This window comes from Thalassophryne amazonica, chromosome 15 (genome assembly GCF_902500255.1).
Source record: "Thalassophryne amazonica chromosome 15, fThaAma1.1, whole genome shotgun sequence".
NCBI lineage: Eukaryota > Metazoa > Chordata > Actinopteri > Batrachoidiformes > Batrachoididae > Thalassophryne > Thalassophryne amazonica.
Window position 1 is genome coordinate 90,821,351 of NC_047117.1, and position 18,175 is coordinate 90,839,525.

The 18,175-nt window shown below is 44.3% G+C and overlaps 1 protein-coding gene across 1 annotated transcript in view; it reads right to left on the reverse strand.

Annotated features, from left to right (window-relative positions):
- Window positions 1-248: 248 nt before the first annotated feature.
- Window positions 249-18,175, reverse strand: part of rgs12b (regulator of G protein signaling 12b) — an 85,846-nt gene continuing 67,919 nt past the window's right edge. Inside the window, 15 exon segments of the mRNA XM_034187632.1 lie at window positions 249-1,815; window positions 1,818-1,917; window positions 1,919-2,051; window positions 2,343-2,512; window positions 4,482-4,552; window positions 4,645-4,741; window positions 4,830-4,956; window positions 8,381-8,454; window positions 8,932-9,138; window positions 9,345-9,439; window positions 9,617-9,767; window positions 10,743-10,925; window positions 12,018-12,160; window positions 12,286-12,379; window positions 13,337-13,506. Of these exon segments, the coding sequence (XP_034043523.1) occupies window positions 1,478-1,815; window positions 1,818-1,917; window positions 1,919-2,051; window positions 2,343-2,512; window positions 4,482-4,552; window positions 4,645-4,741; window positions 4,830-4,956; window positions 8,381-8,454; window positions 8,932-9,138; window positions 9,345-9,439; window positions 9,617-9,767; window positions 10,743-10,925; window positions 12,018-12,160; window positions 12,286-12,379; window positions 13,337-13,506 (2,153 nt within the window). The 3' untranslated portion in view covers window positions 249-1,477.

Here is an 18,175-nt window from a genome sequence, read left to right on the forward strand (position 1 = left end):
CATTTCAGAGGTGTTATCTGGTTACAAAAACAGCATTTTTAGATTTAGAAATGTTTATTTCTCCCATATATGAGGAAAAAAATACCAAACAGATTAGATTTAAACAGAAATAAGCTGCTTCCAAGTATTTTCCACCATCTTGGCTTATTTTGTTCGCGTGAATAGCTAGCTGACGTCACTCTGCCTTTTATACTCTGATCGGCAGTCGGTATGTCGCATCGCTCAGCATTTACATAAAGTAGGAGTTCTGGTCTATTTTGGCTCCTCCTAGCTGGCGGCACAGCAACTATTATCTTTTGTCACTAGCAAAAATGCCCGTTGTGATTGAAAATGATCGATAAGTCGTCACTTTGCCGCTGTTGCTTAAAGCTAATGTGACTGTAGGGTCTATTTTTCCCAGTGGTAGAATATTAAGCTGCTCTCACACCTGTCGCCATTTTGTGCCGCGACGTTAACTTGTTGCACCTCTGATGGTTGTTCCACAGCAGCTCCTCCTTTCTGCATTTGGTGCTGTGCACAGAGCTCCATATTTACATCAGACACAATTTTAAGAAGTTGTCCCAAGTTGTGATCATCTGTGTTCAGCAGAATGCCGGCCTCGGAAAACCCTCTGAACTCGGCGAGATGTCACAGCTGCTCATGTTTAATACAGAACAACCGAAAGCAGCTGTTTGCATCACGGTAAACCAACGACAGCAGTAAATTCTTTGCCTACATGAAAAATGAATCAACAACATTCTGACCGCTGTGTGTAACAACAGGGGGCGCTGTTGTAGAGCCTAAAATTGTGAGAAAATAAATACATTTTCCAATACAGGTATGGCTTTTCTCTCTCTGGATGTACAGAACAGATCGCACCACATACGCAGCAGATCTGCAGCTCACAACACCTTCATGGACTTTAGTGTCAGCGGGAAGTTTTGAAGTACAAAAACAACAGAGAAAAGACAAAAGATGTAAAAATGTGGAGAGTTGTGTGTATGAGGCTAAAGTGCATCATTAGAGTCTGTACACTAGGGGTGCTGGTGAGAGTTTGGCATTGGTCATCACGTTATTCTGAGCTCATCCTGGGGCCTTGAAAAGGAAAAAAAAACAATCCACAGCACTTCCACTCAAAGGTTCACACAGATCCACATCACGCAGGTACGAGCTGCAAGTCCTTTTCACGTTTCCTGCATCCGGTTGTCCTCCCTTCATGTGGTGAAAATTTACGAGTTTCATCTCAACTCACAAGATCACCAATTTGACTCAAACAGTTTTTTTATGTTGTTAATTTACCAACAACTGGACTTTATGGAGTCACAGAGATTTCTCGGTGAAGCAACATAAAGAGAAGGGAGGAGACCAGGATGCATTCTGGGAGCAGCCAATCAGTTTTTGAGGACTGACCCAAAAAGGTCAGGAGACAGGAACCTCAAACTGTCTGCGACGGCATCCAGTACCACTTGCAGGTGAAAGTTCAAAGGATCGAGGGGGTTCAGATGGAAGGAGTACCTGAGGTAGGTGGACCGTCCTGTGCTTGTTGCTGGGGTCGGGGGAGGGGCTTGCAGGGCAGAGGTGAGGGCGTGACGTAGGTGAGGCTGGGGCTGTTAATGTCTCCTTCACCCACCAGAGTCAGATCAGACAAAGCGTCCTCCTCCAGCATCTGAACTGATTTGCCACTCTCCTGGAGGAGGCCGTGGCAAGCGCCCTGTGGTGGCTGGATGGGGGAGAGCGTTCCGGGAAAAGGTGGCCTGGACTTCCTCCCACCTACTCTCTCAGTGCCCAGTGCTGAGTCCAAACTCTGCGACTGATGACTCGCGTTGAGCAGGTGGAGCCGCTTCCCCTGTTGTTGCTGTTGACCTGTAGCCCCGGCAACTGCTGCTCGGGAAGTTGCCGTTGGTGGGATTTTTGAGAATTCGGGGTGGAGCAGCTGGGGCTCGGGGTTGTAGGGACGAGACACCGGGGACAGGCGCAGGAATTCTGGGAGCTGCAGGTGACTTTTGTTTAGGAGGCCTCGCTGGTCGTCTGCTCGGTTGCTCTGAGCTTTGGATATGAGGTCGAAGAACTCTGCAGGCGTGAGCACGTCAGACACACAAACACACACAGGCACAAATGAATACCACGCCCAGTAAAATGCCAGTAAATGCATTCAGTCAGTCAGGAATCATGCAGCAGAGCAAGTCACAGCTAGCAGGAGCAGAGGTGACTGCGCTATGTGTAGCTAGCTAGCTCTGAAAGCGTTGGTGCTGCTGCTGCAGAATCGCAGACAGGCAAAAGGGTTAGTGTGATCACTGCAACACAGCTACAGGGAAAACAAAGAACACAAAAAAAGAAGAGGAAGAGGTTGTTTGTTCTTTACTTCAGCTTCGTCTATATTAATCTTTTTCTGGTTTCTTTTCTCTGGAGCCTTATGGAGGGAAACAGAGTGGGTGGGTAAGAGCTGGATGCTTGGGTCCGGGCTGGGCCCAGCCTTGCCGTTTTCCCCGTGGGGGTGGGCTGAAGCGGCTTTGCCTGATGGCCTGTCCTCCCCCTGAGGGCCACAAGGAGAGCGGAGCAGGGCGTTAGGGCCCCGATGATCAGGAGTCATGATGGTTCGACTACGGGAACACAAGCTACGACACGGAAGATCAGGTCTGTTTGCTGAAACTTTACGACCTACAGCACTGATGGAGGCGACGGTGACAAATTGCACAATGAGAGCAATTTGCATCAGCGTGGAATGGGAAGTGCATGATTGACAATTCACTGGCTTAATTAAGACAATTTAAAAAGGTAATTTTGCATATTTGACCCCAAAATATGCAAATAGCAAACACAGCACATTATGGACAACTGTGTCCCAACACATACACACAACTGGAACGGTGATGTTGCAAACACCACTTCAACTGAACAAGCAACTTTGCGTTGCTTATGGAAAATCCTATAGGCCTGCCTGCTACCTGCTCCACACTGCCACCTGCTGGATGGTTATTGGTTGCTGGGTGGGATGATTGAAATCAGAAGAGTGACAGAGTTTCTGCACAAAAATGAACTAAAACAGAGAGCAGCTATTTTCTGATTGTTTCATACTGGTGATGTTCTAAAACTGTTACAACTCCACACAACACTGCAGAAGGGATTTTATCTGGATTTAGGGGAGGTGATGGTCTAGTGGTTAAGGTGTTGGGCTTGAGATCAGAAGATCCTCTGTCCAAATCCCAGCCTGACTGGAAAATCACTAAGGGCCCTTGGGCAAGGTCTTTAATCCCGTAGTTGCTCCCGGTGTGTGTAGTGAGCGCCTTGTATAGCAGCACCCTGACATCGGGGTGAATGTGAGGCATTATAGTGCTTTGAGCACCTGATGCAGATGGAAAAGCGCTATATAAATGCAGTCCATTTACCATTTCATTTACTATTTACCAAAGACAGAAAATGAAACAGAGGTGGGTGGTCCAGTGAGGCAGAGAGTGAATGGGGTCCGTTTTAGTCACGATGGTTTCATCTGTGGTTATGTTCTAAAATGCAAATAACAGCCAAAATCCACAAAACCCTGCAGGAAGGATTCTGTATGAATGTAGCTGAAATGAGTTTGCTTGTTTCATTCCCAAAGCCTCGGCCTGGTGGCCACCTGCCTGTACTACAACATTTAAAATCTCAAGTTGATTTTAATAACATACCAATCCATTTATCAAAGGTAGGAAACAAGAGCGTTTGCTTTTTTTTTTTAAACATCACTGTTCCAGTTTGTAGATCCAGCGGTAAGGCATTTGTTACTCTTATATTTTGGGTTAAAACATACAAAATGGCCAGAACAGTTCTTTAAGATAAATAAAAGAAAACTGATTTCAATGAGAAAAGGTGACACAGTGGCATTAAATAAGAGGAAGAAGAATATGGAGTCTCAGTCAAACAACCACACTGTCCAACACCGTGAGAACCAAGTCATCATCAGCTTCGCACACACCCAACACCAAAAAGAACTACAACTTAGAACCACACTACAGCCCCATCTAAGACAGTCCTCTACAAAAATACCAATTAATGACCTCTTAAGGTGGCCATCAAACCAGTAAAATCCCAGTAATAACAATAAAACCCTGTCAGGACCCCAAAACATCACCGCCACCAACTACAGCCCCTCCTAAGTCCCTGAGGCCACAGAAGGAGGCGGGGCTTCTTTCGCCTGGCTAGTGGGCTTGTTATGGAAGAAAGAGAACCAGCAAACCATGAAAGAAAAGTGAAGGAAGTGTTCAGCCACAGGCAGACCACAGTAAGAGGACATTAGGAACCTCGAGAGAGGGTTGAGGCTCCGCAGCAATAATGCACATAAACCCACACAACAGGCGTCGAGTGTGCACGTTTTTAAACACAATACAAACAGATGGGAGTCACTGAAGATGGCGAGGCAGACACTTAGTAGTGTGACATCATCAACCAAGAGGTGGACACATTCAGTGGGTTAAGCAACATTCAGGGTAAGAAGGAAACGTGAAAGCAGCCCGTGGACGAGGTCTTACTGTGGGCGGCTGGTTCCTACTCGTGGAGGCCAGAACTTGACTTCTGGAAGGAGCTACTTTTTGTTTGTCTGCTGGATGAAGTAAAGGAAGCAGAGTGGGACAAATGTCACTCAACTGGTCCAAAAAAAGAACTGTTTTGGTTTTCCATTTCTGGTTTTCTTACCTTTTCCTGGAATGTTTTCCGCTACATCTAACACCACTCGAACCCCATCCAGATTGGATATAGGAAGACCGAGATCTAACGGCTCCGACTCGCCACTCTGCAACACACAGAAAAGAATCTTCATCAGCCACGCTCGTTACGTATTTCTGTGTGGTTCCAAGCAGATCGCTTTCGTGTGGGCTTACAATATGTGCTACCAAATCAGAGAGGTGCAGCCCGTATTTGGCCACCACAGGCCTCAGGACCTCAGTCACCGGTTTGGTTGGCTTTGCTTTTAGGCCCACTGACCGGTTAATAGGAACCAAGTCTAGTCTGGAAAAAGAAAGAACAGAATTGGGACTCAAACATGGGTTAGGAGGTGTAACACAACACAAATCAGAAATTGTTTTTACAGTAAATGATACATCTACATCGATTCATGGACCACTGGTTCAGTCTAACTGTGCTATGAACCAGTCGGTGGTCCGATTTTGAGACTGTGAATCAGTTAAGTGAAGCCGCTATGCTGCAACTTCTTCATCTTCAAATCCTCTGCAACATCCACAGGTCAAACTCTTGTGGGTTCAGCATGAGCACGTCAGTTTAAGCGCTTGTTAAGTGCCTGTTTTTACTTCTGCACTGCTGCACATCAGCACGTTGCACAACGGACTTGAATAATAACAAAATAAAGAAGAAAAATGAGGAGCTTAAACATTAAAAAAAGACAAATTTCAGCACAAGGAAATGTATGCTATGCTAACAGCCTAGAACAGCTGCTCCCCACTTCTTCTATGCTGCTCTTTCTGCTAATGTATGTGGTGCTGCCCCCAGTGATGAACAAAAGGCAAGCAGGGGCAGTGCCAAGTTGGGGCAGTGCCAAGTTGCAGCAGCACTGCAGTATAAACTGTGTATTTGAAGGTAAGCAATGGCAATTTAGCTTATTCTAATTTATCGTGGAAAATAAACGTCAACACTAAACAAAGAAGAACTGTATCAGATTCTGTGGTTCCATAATAAAAAGTATCATCCTTGAATCACATCATAACTCGCATATCATCAATATGCATCATATTGTTTAGGATGTACAGCGTTTCCTCACCGAATAATGAAACGTGACACATAAATAAATCATATAGTACAATTTGCCCTATTGAGATATCCCATAATCCCTTGCGTGCCAGAGAGTTGCTGCGGTCTAAACAACATAGAGAATCCACATGACGACAATTGCAAATGAACATTAAACTACCAAAATTTTTCTGCTTTTCATCACATTAATAAGAGACTGCTGCATGAGAACCTGAAAACTTGGTAAAACAAATATTCCAAATAATCCCTGTCTGCTATGTTTAATCTGCGTGGAATTTAATAAACTGAATTTCAGACACCTTATATATAATACTCTTGAACAAAGAGGACAAACGGTGCTGTAAACGACAATATCAGGACATTAAAGAGCAAACTTCACTTTCCCCCAGAATGACATGAACAGGAAGCGATCGCGGCTCACAGCAACTCCTGCTGAAAATAACGGAGAGACAACTTGAGCTTCTAGCATATTTACATAAAACAAACACAATAACGTCTAAAAACCCAGAGAATATATTCTCGAGAGTTTTAGGCACAATATACAAAGAGTTTTATGTTGCGATGTTCATGCTGTTGTCTGTGTGCAATGGTTAAAGTGCAGCCTGATCAGAGCATCTCAATGCAGTTGTCAATGTTACTGACGTGGTGACCTCTCTGACGTTTTGCGAGATTTTGCGGGATTTGAAACCTCAATAGGGCGAATGGAGTCAATTGAATATAATATTTTGTTAGAAATTCTGACAGCAACACTTTGCATCTGGAAGTAAATTAAAATCAAGCAACACTACACTTATACAATTTGTGCCCAAAACTAATGAGTTTCATTATTGAGGGAATAATTAATCAATCAATCAATCAATCAATTTTTTTATATAGCGCCAAATCACAACAAACAGTTGCCCCAAGGCGCTTTATATTGTAAGGCAAGGCCATACAATAATTATGTAAAACCCCAACGGTCAAAACGACCCCCTGGAGCAAGCACTTGGCTACAGTGGGAAGGAAAAACTCCCTTTTAACAGGAAGAAACCTCCAGCAGAACCAGGCTCAGGGAGGGGCAGTCTTCTGCTGGGACTGGTTGGGCTGAGGGAGAGAACCAGGAAAAAGACATGCTGTGGAGGGGAGCAGAGATCGATCACTAATGATTAAATGCAGAGTGGTGCATACAGAGCAAAAAGAGAAAGAAACAGTGCATCATGGGAACCCCCCGGGCAGTCTACGTCTATAGCAGCATAACTAAGGGATGGTTCAGGGTCACCTGATCCAGCCCCTAACTATAAGCTTTAGCAAAAAGGAAAGTTTTAAGCCTAATCTTAAAAGTAGAGAGAGTGTCTGTCTCCCTGATCTGAATTGGGAGCTGGTTCCACAGGAGAGGAGCCTGAAAGCTGAAGGCTCTGCCTCCCATTCTACTCTTACAAACCCTAGGAACTACAAGTAAGCCTGCAGTCTGAGAGCGAAGCGCTCTATTGGGGTGATATGGTACTACGAGGTCCCTAAGATAAGATGGGACCTGATTATTCAAAACCTTATAAGTAAGAAGAAGAATTTTAAATTCTATTCTAGAATTAACAGGAAGCCAATGAAGAGAGGCCAATATGGGTGAGATATGCTCTCTCCTTCTAGTCCCCGTCAGCACTCTAGCTGCAGCATTTTGAATTAACTGAAGGCTTTTTAGGGAACTTTTAGGACAACCTGATAATAATGAATTACAATAGTCCAGCCTAGAGGAAATAAATGCATGAATTAGTTTTTTCAGCATCACTCTGAGACAAGACCTTTCTGATTTTAGAGATATTGCGTAATGCAAAAAAGCAGTCCTACATATTTGTTTAATATGCGCTTTGAATGACATATCCTGATCAAAAATGACTCCAAGATTTCTCACAGTATTACTAGAGGTCAGGGTAATGCCATCAGAGTAAGGATCTGGTTAGACACCATGTTTCTAAGATTTGTGGGGCCAAGTACAATAACTTCAGTTTTATCTGAGTTTAAAAGCAGGAAATTAGAGGTCATCCATGTCTTTATGTCTGTAAGACAATCCTGCAGTTAAGTTAATTGGTGTGTGTCCTCTGGCTTCATGGATAGATAAAGCTGGGTATCATCTGCGTAACAATGAAAATTTAGCAATACCGTCTAATAATACTGCCTAAGGGAAGCATGTATAAAGTGAATAAAATTGGTCCTAGCACAGAACCTTGTGGAACAAATTGTAATCTATTAGACAAATATGATTCAAACCACCGCAGCGCAGTGCCTTTAATACCTATGGCATGCTCTAATCTCTGTAATAAAATTTTATGGTCAACAGTATCAAAAGCAGCACTGAGGTCTAACAGAACAAGCACAGAGATGAGTCCACTGTCCGAGGCCATAAGAAGATCATTTGTAACCTTCACTAATGCTGTTTCTGTACTATGATGAATTCTAAAACCTGACTGAAACTCTTCAAATAGACCATTCCTCTGCAGATGATCAGTTAGCTGTTTTACAACTACCCTTTCAAGAATTTTTGAAAGGAAGGTTGGAGATTGGCCTATAATTAGCTAAGATAGCTGGGTCAAGTGATGGCTTTTTAAGTAATGGTTTAATTACTGCCACCTTAAAATTAATGGCAATACACAATACAAATGTGCAAATACAAAAACAACACTTCATGTTAATGTACCTGAAAAGAGTGCGTTTTTCTAGTCTGAGGTCCCGAGAGCATAAAGTCATACAATCTTGGTCCAGAACCAGTGGCTGTGATGAGAAAGACAGGAAACCAGAAAGATGTTCAGTCTGCTGGTCAAGTTTAATGTGGCTGTCGATCAGTGCTGCCATGGTTACGGACTGTTTCTGAGTAATGTGAAACAACTGAAAAATGCCAACTGCTGGGCATCAATCCTCCGACCCTTCGGTTAACAGACAGCAGACCAGGTGATCTGTGATATGTGACAGTAAATTCTTCTGTGTCTAAATATTTACAGACCAAACTGTTATAAACTCTTATTACCTTCTCTATGCTGTAAACAGGTTTAGTGGTTTGGCAGTAATCGGTGGAGCTGTCGGAGCACTGAGCTGATGTGACCGGAGAAGATTTTGAAGTAGTTGGGTCCATATGTATTTGGACAATAGTCAGAATTTTAGCATGTTGTAATTGGCCACTTGTCTGCTGCGCTGTTTCATTACAAATGTGTGGTATTTCTTCAGATCTGTACTCAGTTTTGCATGTTGTACCTTGTCGCCTCCAACCAGGAAGAGGTCTACAGCTGCCAGGTTGATACAGAGCTTCTCACAGAGACCCAGCAGCAGATCCCTGATGGACACACCCGCCCCCAGCGGCACAGAACAGCACGAGCCATCTGGCATGCTTATGTTGCACTGCCTAAGAGGGGCGCTAATCCCACCGCGCTCCACTGAGACTGTGCCGCGGCAAACATCACCCTGCAAGAGGATACAGAAGGAGAGAGTGAAAAACAGTCCAGGGACAGTCCAGATGGAAATTCAGAGAAGATCAAACAGACTCTTCGTGTGCTGGAAGTGAACGGACTTTAAAATGAGATGAACTAAGTTAAATGACGGGACGAGGAAGCTTGTTTTTCCTCAGACTGTGTGCTCGCTGTGCACGTGATCGTTATTTGCACACTGACCTCGTTCCTCCCCAATCCTGATGGTCCAAGCTCCAGGCTGGCACCTGAAGACAGAGACCCCTGGGATTCGCGGCGGCCATTGGTGCCAGAGAAGTCTGAAACATAAATCACTTCATCAATAGAGACTAGAAGGACAAAGAATATGTGATCTGCTTTGAGTCATTTATGACACATTTAAAATATGCGTTACTTTGATGAGGGTGATGAGGACCAGTTTTGGAAAACACTGCTTTAACAGAACAAACGCATTGAAATCAACAAACAGTACTGACTGTAGTTGAAGTCGGCCAGATCTCGTTTCTTTGGACCCTTTCCAAAGCTCCTGTTGCGAGACCACGAGAAGAACATTCCCTTCCGTCGGTCTACTGTGTCATCTCGACTGTCGTCATTCAACGAACGGCCCGACTTGTTCTTCTTATCGTCCTATCAGACAAAAGTGATCAATAGCTGAATGCAGGCAAAGAAGTATCTCATCCTGCCAATGTCTGTCTTAATACAACTATTTATTCATCTGCGTCGGACCACAGAAAACCCACAGAAAGCCCACAGAGGAGAGACGATGGCATGAACATAGTCACGATGCTGGAGACCACATGAACAGAGTGACACAGAAATTCTCCTCATCAAAAACATGTGTAAATATTCATCTTTAAATACACATCGCAGTAGTACCGTCTCAGCCGCTGCTGGGCCGACTGTCTTCTGTGAATGTCACTGGCTCCATGTGTGGAAGAGGTTTTTTGTTTTTTAGTTTAAGACAACATTAAAGATCTGCTCTGAACAATTGCTGCAGGGAATATTGGTGTGGTATAAAGGTGAACTCACAGTGCCTGGATTCAGTTTGGTCGATCACCGAGTTCTCAGTAACAGTTCAACATCACCGACCGCTGTGTCGATAATGACTTGTGAATGGTGAATTCTAATGGCTCAACTTTAAATACGGACAAAGACAGAGCCTTCAATCTGTCTTCTGCCTTCACTTTGTCTGTATTTGTGTCAGTTTTCTGAAAACTTATTGATATGGACAAAATGGAGCAATACCACCAGAAATGACGGGGACAGTCTACCCAAAGATCTAGCGAGACACATCCCCAGGCAAAAGGACACCATGAACACCCATTAAGAATAAGAATAAGAAGAACGTTATTTATCTACTCATCAAATATTTGACTTTTTTGCAGTAGCTACATTAATGCAACTTCAACCATGTTTGATGCTGTCAAACATTCAAGAGGGTCTGCAGGGCCCCCTAGTGTACAGTATGCAAGCAGTGACAAATGTTTGAAACACAGGGATAGATTTACGGAGGTTAATGAAGCATTTTAATTCAAAGAAAGACATAATTTCAGTTTTTCTGACATGTTTCCCTTTATTCCTTTATATCATTATGTGCGTTACCTTCTTTGGCGTGGAGACATTGGAGCGCTCGGAGCCTGTGGTGCTGTTTTTGGAGGTGGGGCTGCTGGGGATGTGGTAGGGGTCAGGAAGAGGTCGACCCTCCACCTCCGCCAGCATACACTCCTGGTAGAGCAGAGACTTGAGGAACCGTGTGTAGCTGTCAAATTTCATCAGGTTGAAGATCTAAAAGAATGAGAGAGCACAAGAAAATACTGAAACAAATGAAGGGGGAAAATACAGAGAGATGAAGCAAATAAGGAAGCGAGGACAAAAAACATAATGGCAAGAGGACGAACAAGGAGTAAAGACAGAACATGAACTGAACAAACAAATCAGGAAGCAGGGGAACAACTTTCATAAAGAAAACAAGAAAAGGAGGAGAAAACTCAAAAAGGACAACTAGAAAAGTTAAAACTTAAACATTTTAACTATCCACCTCAGGAATACGGTTCCATTTAGTCCGTATCTAATTTGAGATCCAAAGCATGTGAAGAATCAACAAACAACGTAATCGACCTAATAAGTACGATCTTAACCATGAAAGTACCTGATCAAAAATGCCAAAATAATTCTTAGTCCTCTTCCAACACAATTCAGTCCGTCAATTGTTTCAACAGCTGCGCTTATAACCAGCAACACCGATGACGTGGAATCAAATTCCACATCCAGCAACAATCCTTCCCATCTTTAACGACAGGCACGTCTGCTGAAGAGCGTACCCTAAATGTGGACTGGCAAAGACTCAAAAGATCATCTGACAAATGTGTAAAAGTTGCTTAACAACCACTTTTCTGCAAATTTTTTAATAAAAACAACGAACAAATGGAAATTTGGCTAAAATTCACCAGCAACCTCGTACATTTTATCAAGTAGCGTTAAGCTTCCAGCTGTTGCTTTCGTTTGTGAGCAGGAGGTTTAGAACATATGCAACAAGTGGGCCCGGTGTTCACCAAACATCGTCACAAGCCTGACTAGCAATGCATCAAGAAGACAAGCAGCACATCTAGCGCAGTCATAATCTCAATTACAGTACCAATCCGAAGCCCCATCTGGAAATAACAGATTTGCTGTCATGGCTGGAGATAAAGGGTGACTCTCTAAACAAATTCATGAAGTCATCAGATGAAAAATGTGAAGAGCCAAGAGACTGACGGATCCTAGTACGTTTTGAGACATTATGAAACGAACTCTAGAAGTATACTCATCAGTTTTTATCAATTTAGAAAAGACCCTAGAAAAAAGATATGTTACTGAGATGTGTGTGAGGTATGATACCTGCTGTTGCTGCTCCCTGAACATATCAGGCCGGGGAGCATTGAGGATGTCGTCAGCAAGCTGAGCTTGACTGTCGATGTTGACGGGTGTGGTGGCCTTACTGGACAGGAAGCTGTTATAGATCTCTTTGGCCCGTAGAGAAAAGCTGCAGAATGGGTGAGCGTCGGAGACACGGAAGAATGAGTGAACAGTTTTTCCGATCTCTATTACAGTGGTGTGTGTGTGTGTGTGTGTGCGTGTGTGTGTGTGTGAGTGAAGTCAATCACTACCTGCTTCTTGTCATTTTCGGGGACATGGCTGAAGAACTCGCACGCCTGCCAGAACAAGATGTTCTCCTCACTAAACTCTTTCTTTAAGAACTCCTGCAGCACAAACAATTTTAATGGGGATTAAGAGTACAGAAAAAAAAAAAATCTGACCAATTAATCAACTAACCACAAAGACAAATGTCACTGTGGCATTACAGAACTGATCAAATTCATACGATGAAAAGACAACAAACAGTCCAATAATCACCACCAAACTGTTTAATAAAAGGAGGTATGAACACTCTGCGTGTGTGTCTCAACACATGGACTTTCCACATGCACATTCTCTAATGAGGTAAATGGAGATCTGGAAAATGCATTTCAGTGATTTGTCTCGTGTCAAATCAAGTTTTGAGAGATAGTCAACAGTAGATGGCAGCAACTTCTACAAAACACACAATCTGTTTTGTTTTTTTCTGAATCTTCATATTTGGATGAGTTGACAAAAAGTTTTTGCAGCAGCAGCAGCAGCTGCAAAGAATAAACATTTATATTATTGTTACCTGGTGTCGCAGACCTAACGGTCTGCCCCGCCTCCACTGCACATGCATCATTTCAGAGCTCAGCAGCTCGTCTTCACATGATCAAATGGATTAATGACATTATTAGCCATCAGATGACAAAGTAAAACCTCTACAGCTCATTCTAAAGTCAGTTTTAAGCAGAAAAGAGGCTGTTTTACGCAGAAACGAGGCGAAACTCAGTGACGCTTTGAAATGACCCGACGCAGCTCGTGTAGCCGTGCCACTCTGCTCGTTTCATCGTCTTTTATTATGACTAATGCTGAATTTATGTGGCAATGATTGTTGTACAAAAGCTTCAGATATCTGTGGCTGAGACAGATGATGACTGGAGTGCAGTTTGAAGCAAAAACAAGGTGATAATCCATGAACCATGGCTGATGACGCATGCGCAGTGATGGCAGGGGCGGACCGATTCTTAGTGGGGACCGTTCAGTTGGCGACACTGGTGCATTTACTGGGGAACACCAGTCATGTACTGGTCCAGTACCGAGAAGTACCGCACTCCCACGGGGTCCTGCAGCAGCCTCTCAAAGCAGACGGCCCAGCTGGCCACCCTCCGCTCGCTGTGGTGCCGGTGACTCTGGACGCTGGGGAGACTGGCGTTACTGTTCAGACTGTTGTCACTGCTGCAGCCCTGCAGCTCCACGCTGTTCAGCTCTGCTCACACACACACACAAAGAAACAATATGCGAACATTAATGTGACATCCGCAGGGCTGCACGTCAGGAACGCAATGCAATTCAACGTGCAATGTTTCAAAAAAGAAAAAACAGTACAGGTAAACCTCGTTAACGCGCGTTCCGGCTTTATTCGTGGTTGATTTCTGAACCCCAGAAATTTAGACTACTGTATAAACATCCTCTTTGGGAAGGATCATCAGTGCAGACAATTCTAGATGTCTCAAAGTTTTTGGATGCGATCGTCCTGTGTCAAGCGTGTGTGTAAATTCCGGCCCAACCTGAACCAGCAGTAAGGATCTAAAGCTGGTGTGCCCAACCACTCGATCGCGATTTACCGGTCGATAGCATGAAAAAAAAAAAATCTGTCACTGGACTAAGTCGGGAGAACTTAGTGCTGCTATAACAGACTGATGCAGCAACAAGGATGCCGGCTGCCATTAAACGCCAGAGTAGAAGAAGAACTCTGCTTCTATGGTGGATAAATTATAATTTTCATCCTGTATTATTCTTCCATTTATTCAAATGGCAAATCCATCTGTCTTATCTGTATTATAAATGTCGCTTTACTGGAGAAAGGGAATTTGGAGCGGCATTTCAGGCTATTCACAAGAAATACAATGCTAACATCTAGTGCTAACCCGGCTAAATCCCCTCTGCTTGCTCGAAAAGTCCAGGAACTGAAAAGTTGGCGAGCAGCACAATGATTCAGGGTCCATAAATATGAAGAGTGATGAATGTGGTAAACAAGACTGCGGTGTTCTGTTCAGGCCAGGAGTCTGAGGACACATTTATTCTGTTCAGAGCTGGAAGAGACGCACATCTGCTGCACCCAGACGTTAGGTGGTTCAGCAGAGGTACATTTCTGGAACGGTCTTCTGCCTGAAATTAAATAATTTTTGAAATGTTCAAACCATGCTGAATATGCACAGCTTTTGGATTTGAAAGCAAGTTTAAAAGCAAATTACATGTGCTATCAAGCAAGTTGCAACAGTGTGACCTGCAGAACTTTCCACACATGGACACAAACGAGGCGGAGCCTGAGAGTGCGCATTATGATGATCACTTGCAGAGCATCTTGTCAGAATTTGAAAAGGCGCTTCACTGACTTTGCATTCAAAGAGTCTGTTGTCAGTTTTCTCTGTTTTCCATTTGGGGAAAATATAGATGTGGACTGTATAGTGTGCAAAGTAGCATCACTCTTCAACCTGGATCCTCACACTGAAAAATGACATTGAGCTCAAATCCAGAGCAAAACCTCACATGAATGTCCAAATGTGGAATCTAATGCAGACAGAGAATGCCTGAGTGCCTGCTTACGGCTGCACTCAGCTCCTACTGTCCAGACGAGGAGAGACCAGCTTCCTCCTCTCTGGGCCAGAAGTCCCACTAAGGTAGGGAAAAAGTTTTCCAACTTGAGGCCAGTCCTAGGCCTACTTGTGCTTATTCTTTTCCACCATGCACATTTACTTCAATGATGCATTATTATTGTTAAAACCTGCCAGAAAATTGTGTTATTGTATTGGTGCACAATTTACAGTAGTGTTCAGAATAATAGTAGTGCTATGTGACTAAAAAGATTAATCCAGGTTTTGAGTATATTTCTTATTGTTACATGGGAAACAAGGTACCAGTAGATTCAGTAGATTCTCACAAATCCAACAAGACCAAGCGTTCAAGATATGCACACTCTTAAGGCTTTGAAATTGGACTATTAGTTAAAAAAAAGTAGAAAAGGGGGTGTTCACAATAATAGTAGCATCTGCTGTTGACGCTACAAACTCAAAACTATTATGTTCAAACTGGTTTTTTAGCAATCCTGTGAATCACTAAACTAGTATTTAGTTGTATAACCACAGTTTTTCATGATTTCTTCACATCTGCGAGGCATTAATGTTGTTGGTTTGGAACCAAGATTTTGCTGGTTTACTAGTGTGCTTGGGGTCATTGTCTTGTTGAAACACCTATTTCAAGGGCATGTCCTCTTCAGCATAAGGCAACATGACCTCTTCAAGTATTGTGACATATCCAAACTGATCCATGATACCTGGTATGTGATATACAGGCCCAACACCATAGTAGGAGAAACATGCCCATATCATGATGCTTGCACCATGCACCATGCTTCACTGTCTTCACTATGAACTGTGGCTTGAATTCAGAGTTTGGGGGTCATCTCACAAACTGTCTGTGACCCTTGGACCAAAAAAGAACAATTTTACTCTCATCACTCCACAAAATATTCCTCCATTTCTCTTTTGGCCAGTTGATGTGTTCTTTGGCAAAACTGTAACCTCTTCTATCTATTTTGATGGTTGCTTTCCATTTTCTTCCACGCGTCTCTGTTTTTTTTTGTCCATTTTAAAGCATTGGAGATCACTGTAGATCAGTGGTCTCCAAATTATTCCAGAAAGGGCCGAGAGGGTGCAGGCTTTCTTTGCAGCCACTGACTTCAGCAGGTGATTTCACTGATTAACATCACTTGGAGCAGGTGAGATGAGTTCATCAGTGAAATCACCTGCTGGAGTCAGTGGCTGCAAAAAAAAAAAAAACCTGTACCCTCTCGGCCCTTTCTACAATAGTTTGGAGACCACTGTTGTAGATGAACAGCCTATACTTTTTTGCACCTGTGTATAAGTTTTCCCCTCTCCAATCAACTTTTTAATCAAACTACGCTGTTCTTCTGAACAATGTCTTGAACGTCCCATTTTCCTCTGGCTTTCAAAGAGAAAAGCATGTTCAACAGGTGCTGGCTTCATCCTTAAATAGGGGACACCTGATTCACACCTGATTGTTCCACAAAATTGACGAACCCACTGACTGAATGCCACACTACTATTATTGTGAACACCCCCTTTTCTACTTTTTTTTTTTTACTAATAGCCCAATTTCATAGCCTTAAGAGTGTGCATATCATGAATGCTTGGTCTTGTTGGATTTGTGAGAATCTACTGAATCTACTGGTACCTTGTTTCCCATGTAACAATAAGAAATATACTCAAAACCTGGATTAATCTTTTTAGTCACATAGCACTACTATTATTCTGAACACTACTGTATTGCAGCTACGCTGTGGCGTTCCATATGGCTTGGTAGATCTAGATACACTGTCAACTCTAAAAGTAGATCTCGGTTCAAAAAAGGTTGGGCACCCCTGATCTAAAGAGTCACGTCCAAAAACTTTGAAGAATCGTCGGCACTGACGAAGCCCTCATCACTGACGTGCAGCAGCTGGAGGAGGATGAACAAGATCCCAAACCCACTCCAGATGAAGAAATCATCACCATCCAGGAAGGAGTTGCGCTTCAAGTGGTCAAAACTATTGTAATATGGCAAGGTAAGATGATTATAAAGTTTTTGGTCAACCTTATTAACTCGCGGTCTGAGTTTGTGGACCCCATCCATCCATCCATTTTTTTCCACTTTATCCGGAATCGGGTCGCGGGGGCAGCAGCTCAAGCAAAGCTGCCCAGACCTCCCGATCCACACACACCTCCCCCAGCTCCTCCAGGGGAACCCCAAGGCGTTCCCAAGCCAGCCGAGAGATGTAGTCCCTCCAGCGTGTCCTGGGTCTTCCCCGGGGCCTCCTCCCAATGGGACGTGCCCGGAACACCTCTCCAGCAAGGCGTCCAGGGGGCATCCGGAAAAGATGCCCGAGCCACCTCAACTGACTCCTTTTGATGTGGAGGAGCAGCGGCTCGACTCCGAGCTCCTCCCGAGTGACCGAGCTCCTCACCCTCTCTCTAAGGGAGCGCCCAGCCACCCTGTGGAGGAAACTCATCTCGGCCGCTTGTACTCGCGATCTCGTTCTTTCGGTCATGAGCCAAATCTCATGACCATAGGTGAGGATCGGAACGTAGATCGATCGGTAAATCGAGAGCTTTGCCCCCCTACTCAGCTCTCTCTTCACCACGACGGTCCGATACAGCGACCGCATCACTGCAGATGCTGCACCGATCCGTCTATCAATCTCACGCTCCATCCGTCCCTCACTCGTGAGCAAGACCCCGAGATAATTAAACTCCTCCACTTGAGGCAAGGACACTCCACCAACCTGAAGAGGGCAAAGCACCTTTTTCCGGTCGAGAACCATGGCCTCGGATTTGGAGGTGCTGATTTTCATCCCGGACGCTTCACACTCGGCTGCAAACCGCCCCAGTGCACGCTGAAGGTCCTGATTTCATGAAGCCAACAGAACCACATTGTCCGCAAACAGCAGAGACGAGATTCTGTGGTTCCCAGACCCCCTCTACACCCTGGCTGCGCCTAGAAATTCTGTCCATAAAAATAATGAACAGAACCGGTGACAAAGGGCAGCCCTGGCGGAGGCCAACGTGCACTGGAAACAGGTTTGACTTACTACCGGCAATGCGAACCAAGCTCCTGCTGCGGTCGTACAGGGACCAGATAGCCCTTAGCAAAGGACCCCGTACTCCCGGAGCACTCCCCACAGGGTGCCCCGAGGGACATGGTCGAACGCCTTCTCCAGATCCACAAAACACATGTGGACGGGTTGGGCGAACTCCCATGAACCCTCGAGCACCCGATGGAGCGTGTAGAGCTGGTCCAGTGTGCCGCAACCAGGACGAAAACCACACTGCTCCTCCTGAATCTGAGTTTCGACCATAGGTTGAATTCTCCTCTCCAGT